Source organism: Coffea arabica, chromosome 2c (genome assembly GCF_036785885.1).
Source record: "Coffea arabica cultivar ET-39 chromosome 2c, Coffea Arabica ET-39 HiFi, whole genome shotgun sequence".
Lineage (NCBI taxonomy): Eukaryota > Viridiplantae > Streptophyta > Magnoliopsida > Gentianales > Rubiaceae > Coffea > Coffea arabica.
The window spans coordinates 26,919,799-26,925,287 of NC_092312.1; the positions used below are offsets into that span (position 1 = coordinate 26,919,799).

A 5,489-nucleotide genomic window follows, 5' to 3' on the forward strand; every position below is an offset into this window, starting at 1 on the left:
TCATGAGCTGGAATACGACCTAGTAATACTAGCGGAAGATGTGCAAGAGGGACAAGAGAAAAGTGGTGCTGAATTTTATCTCTTAGTACACAAATATTCAAAATTGGCTCTTCATATGAACTATCATCATAACCTATTTTACTCACTAGTTCCAGATTCAAACTCAATTCCGAGTGCTCAATTCATTAACACGAGTACCACTGGTGAAGTCTTGTATTGTTCCTATCAATACCTAACAAATTCCAATTAGGCTAAATTTATCCTTAAATGTGACCTAACGAATATTTCTTTTGGCCAAATTAATCCCCAAGACACCTCAAGTTTTCTAAAATGTATTACTTAGTCCTCAAGCAATCAACAAAATTCTGTCTTATTGTACGATTTAGACCCTGTTTGATAACCCAACTCAACGTTTAAACTTAACGGATTCATATCTTAACATGTTCAAACGTGTTTGATAACAAAAAATTGAACATCTAAATTAATTAAATGACATTGAATTTCCTAGATAAAATTTGCTCCCAAAAATAAGTGATAAACTATTCACTTATTACTAAAGGTGATATACACCGAAATATATTAGATTTAATACTTAACAATTTAATAAGTTAATGGATTCAAACTTTAGATTTCAGTTTTATCAAACACACACTTAGTTAAATGAATAACATGGTCTCTTAGTGAATGAGAAAATAAATTTTTCTAGACTATCAAAAATTGTCACTGTTGTGCATATTGTAGATAACTAAACAACTTAACCATTTCAAGGAATAAAGATGTTCATGTATTTGTTCTCTTTTTGTAGCTGAGTGATTGAACCTTCTTGTCATAGGACATTCATTGGTAAATGTGGAAATGAATCAAAATAATTCCCAGCAATCAGATCTACTTATACAGGATATTGGTGTACTAGTTTGGTATAGCTTAATTTTTTACACCAAAAAAATTACAAATTAAAAGAACTCTGTGTCTCTTTAAAAAGAAACTGCATAAAACAATTAATTGGGTGAAAAAATGTAATGAAAAATTTGTACTTTCCTTAGTTAGGGGGGGTAATTTTCACATTTTTTGCCCAAGCAATTTATCTCAAATTCCTGTAGTTTCTATTGGTTTTTGCTAGCAAAAAAATTAAGTACCTAACAAACCAAAGCAAACAATTTATGGCTTGGAATTGGATAAAGTACGGAGTTGTTTGGATATAAATATTTTTCCCAAATAATGTTTTATGTGCATCATAAAGTTATTTTTTATTTTTTAAATAACTTTTTTATCTGATATACATTATATAAGTGTTAGTATGCTGCACTACTATTTTAAAAAAATTCTTCCCAACAATCTCCTGTCCAAACACTTAAATTGAATAAAAAGCCTTTGACCTAGAAGCAACCGAAGCCCTTCGCACTTGTATCTCCATCAGTAATTCTCAGATCCAAAGATAGATTCCCCAGCCCAAAACCCCATAAACCAAAGGCCCATACTAGTGAATGATTTTTTTTCCCCTTACCTTTTTTTCTTTTTCTCTTTCCTAAATGCCCAGGGGAATAAAGCCTTGATTCACCAGATGACAAATAAATAAGAGAATCTCCAACGGTCGATTAACAAAACCACAATAATAACAATAAGACCCCTTCAACCCCCCTAACGGTCCACTTTTCAGACCGCATTCTCAAGCCACTTCTTCAGCCTTCACCTCACCGCTATAATCTGAGGCATTTTCACTTCACTATTCCATCACAATAAGCCAGTAAACAAGCCAAACTTCTTCAGAAAACTCAGAAAAATCGAAGCTTTGTGTAAAGATTTGAAGCTCCTTTCCTCCCTTTCTTGTAGAGGAAAATGGAGGTAGCAGTAATTGATTGGAAGAGCATAGATTCGAGGTTTGTCAAAGATGAGGTTTATGAGAATATCAATGCTCCTCAATGGGTTGATTTTTCTGCCCCTGATGCCTCCGTTAATGATGAGTCTTGGTTCTGTAGACCAGGTAATATCTGGGCAACAAATAAGTGTAATTTGGCTTTTTGGGTCATTGGTTTTGGAGAAATTGTATGGGTTTTAGTTTCTTGATTTTGAGGTTTCTGGTGTTGATTGTTTGCAGATTGTAATCATCCAAAAAGGGTTGAAGATTTCTTCAAAGAAACAACTCCACATTTTAAGGTTTCTTGACTTCTCTGCACTCTGCATTTCTTGATTTCTATGCTGTATCTGGGTTCTTCTTTTATTTAATGTTCCTTTTTCTTTTCTTTTTTTTTTTTGGAAGGGGGTGGAACCCATTCGGTTTTCAGGCAAAATTAAGTAATAAAAGTAGTTATTTGCAGATTAATTACTGCGTTGAAGATTTATGAAGTGGGTTATTGCTCTTGCTTATGCAATTTTTTTTTTTTTGGGTGGGGCTTTGGGTTGTGGGGGCGGGGTGGAGATTTCAATTAATTACTAGGAAATGGTTTAGAATTCAACATTGAATTTTGATATGGGAATTTCTCTGTAATGCTGCCCTGCTATTTTTTCTTGTACATATACAAAATTGAACATTAAGTTTACCCAATCCTATTGCCAACATGTAAGACTTGGATATTGGATTTTTAGAAGGAAAAGGACAAGACTTTTTGCTTTTGCAAATGTGTGGATGAAATTAAAGAGTTTTGGGTTTTTGTTCAAAGTGTTTATTCCATAATTTGTTAACATTCAGTTTCTCTGTTGTATTTCTTAAAATCATTTAGTATAAAATTTTGAGCTATCCTAGAATCTCATTTCTTGGATTCACTAAAATTTAAGTGCTAAACAATGCCCTTAGCGAAAGAGGAAATGAGGCTAATCTCATTTCCCTTCTGCAGTAAATCTTATTTGGAAAAGTTCCAAGTACATAAAACATTATGATTTTAACATTCTGAGACATGTAATATATTCCCTGCTTGACGTCTAACCCGATCTAATAGTGAATGGATTGTCTCTCTCTAGTAAATTTTATAGATTTAGCTAATGCATCACCAGTTAATCGTAAGCTGAAAAGGCATTAAGTTGTTCCATTTGAGTAATATTGTTTGACTCATCTATTTTGAAATAACTTTTTCAACTAATCCTGATGTTTCAGAGGTCGGCTAGTGTCTCAGAGATACTTCCATTTGGTGAAAGAACAAGGAGGTACAAATGCAGTCCTAGCTCTTTAAGCATTTTATAGTCCTCATCGATTTTTCATGTCTGATGATTGGAGAACAATTCTTCTTATGATTTCAGAGATGCTACACTGAAGAAGAGGGGACTAAGAGGACCTTCAATATCACCAATCAAGGACTTGAAGAATGGAAGGATTACTGAAGACAGTGAGAACCAGAATCCCAATTTCTTGACCCCTCCCCATTACAAAGGTAAATTCATGAAAGAGGGAATAAAATCAAGCACAGAGAAGATACAAATTTGTGAAAGTACATTGAAGAAGGAACAACCACGAAGTCTCAGAAGTACCTTATCTGCAAAGAATCTGTTTGCTGGCAGCGATATACTTAATAAGGTGGCAGAGTTTTGCAATGAATTGAAGAAGTTGGCAACAAGGGCCAAGGACAGAGAGAATGTGGAGGAGAAGTTGATTAAAGACCATGTGAGGGATGATTCTGGTGACCTAGATGATAAAGAAAAAGAAAGGAAACCATTGCTTGAGGTAAGCATGGAGAAACATGAAGCACAGCAAAATAGCAAGTTCCAGGATAAGCGGACAAGGAAGAAGTAAGTTCTATATCCCTTATTCTTTGTCATGTTACCTGGCAATTCTTTTTATCTTGGTCACAAATTGTATTAGCACGAGATATTGGCAATGAACCTCATACCACATAGATGCATGGAGCACACAACTTAGAATTAGGAAAAAGAATTTCTGGTTTTGGAATGACAACTCAATATTATCCCACCATATTGTAATCATCACCGGAGTTAAATTTGGGCATATGGGTGAGGGCAGACAGTTTTTGGCCCTGTGTGTTTATGTATTAGAGCAGTTAAAATTATGTTAATTGGTGCAGATTGATGTTATGTTTGGACCAACTCAGTGCAGTAAAATGGACCATCTGATTCTTGGAATTGGATGGATGATTTAGCTATAATGTATTTTTGAAAAGATGTAGACATCTTGTGCCCAAAAATGCCCTTCTAGGAATCCAATTATAAAACATTATTCTGTGGTTCCTAAATTATAATCTGTTCGGTCAATACCATGCAGGAGATATGATGATGCAGAAAACACTCCAGTTACTATCAATGTTAAGACCATCAAGCATCAAGAAGAGACCTTGTTGCAGATTAGGACTTGTCCTCCCACTCCCCAATGTTTCTCAGCCAGCCGTGGACCTTGCAATGCTACCCACACCCCACCACAAGCTTTCAAGTCTAGAATACCGGTAATGAGGACTTTCAGAGACTATATTGCTTCACCAGTTTACTTTCAATTCGTTTATATCATTGAAATAACAAATGGTGGCAATTACAGAGTTTTGCTTTCTTTTATATGATTTCACCAAAATATTTTGATATCAGTTGGGGGATAAAGATACATGATTTTGCTTTTCTGTTTCTGACTATTCCCTATAACTCAGTGCTCTTTTACCGATCATAATGTGGTTTTGGCCTATGTTACAATGGCATAATTTGCACATGATTGTACCAAAGTTCATGTGGTGGTGGAAGTCTACATTATTTTCAAATTATTATCGTGTCTTGTTTACTAATTCCATGCACATTATGTTTCATGAAACTAGGAGAGAGGAGTTCTGCAGGAGCTGGGACAGAGGAATTTCGATGAGAAGAAGAATGAGATAGGAAAGAAGAGCAATCATGGAGGACATGCAGCGATAATTGGTGAAAAAGAAGCCAAGCCTTTGGATGTATTATGGTTTCTGAAGCCTTGCACACTTTCTAGTTAGTCCATTTAGAAGTCAAGCCTGACATTCAATTGTATTCTTTCATTCTTTCATTCTTTCGTATCAGATGCTTCTTAGACACACATACTTCAATTCATTTGTCCATTCATCTCATCTCATCTACTGGGAAATATATATTGTAATAAGAACATGGTTTGTGCCAGAAACCAACTTCAGTAAATAAAAGTTGTTATCTTTGTCCTTTATTTTGCAGTGCTCCAGCTTTATAGATGTAAAGGATAAATGTTCTAGTCGAGCAACAATATAAATATTTTAGGCTTTCAATTAGGCTGTTACAAGTTTTTTTTTTTCCTTTCCCCTTCGAAGAATTCTCTATTGAGTTTTCAAAAATGTGATCAAGAGAGGCCTATGCAAAATATATCTCCAATCAGTTTTTAGAATTTTTAGCTCAATCGATAGCCTTTTGTTTCTTCGCTATATATTGAAACAAAAAAAAAAAAAGGGTCTCTTCGCATGGAGGTTGTGAAGGATTTCAGGTCTGATTGGGGATAAAATCCGTTCAGCACTCAAATCTGCGATGCATTAATTGTAACTCTGAATTTCAACAGCTAGACATCTTTGATA

At 34.7% G+C, this 5,489-nt stretch overlaps 1 protein-coding gene across 1 annotated transcript; it reads left to right on the top strand.

The window, feature by feature from the left end:
• Positions 1–1,616: 1,616 nt before the first annotated feature.
• On the top strand, positions 1,617–5,110 carry LOC113727082 (uncharacterized). Its single transcript, XM_027251060.2, has 6 exons — positions 1,617–1,981; positions 2,096–2,154; positions 3,089–3,138; positions 3,232–3,717; positions 4,208–4,385; positions 4,743–5,110. Exons 1-6 carry the CDS (start codon positions 1,837–1,839, stop codon positions 4,905–4,907), a joined length of 1,083 nt encoding a protein of 360 aa, XP_027106861.1. The 5' UTR covers positions 1,617–1,836; the 3' UTR covers positions 4,908–5,110.
• The last annotated feature ends 379 nt before the right edge of the window (positions 5,111–5,489 follow it).

What these genes read in the sequence shown, in the direction of transcription:
- LOC113727082 (XM_027251060.2), top strand. Translation starts at nt 1,837, where the DNA reads ATGGAGGTAGCAGTAATTGATTGGAAGAGCATAGATTCGAGGTTTGTC. An exon ending in GTCTTGGTTCTGTAGACCAG is followed by an intron (nt 1,982 to 2,095) that starts GTAATATCTGGG and finishes GATTGTTTGCAG; the next exon opens with ATTGTAATCATCCAAAAAGG. An exon ending in AAACAACTCCACATTTTAAG is followed by an intron (nt 2,155 to 3,088) that starts GTTTCTTGACTT and finishes CTGATGTTTCAG; the next exon opens with AGGTCGGCTAGTGTCTCAGA.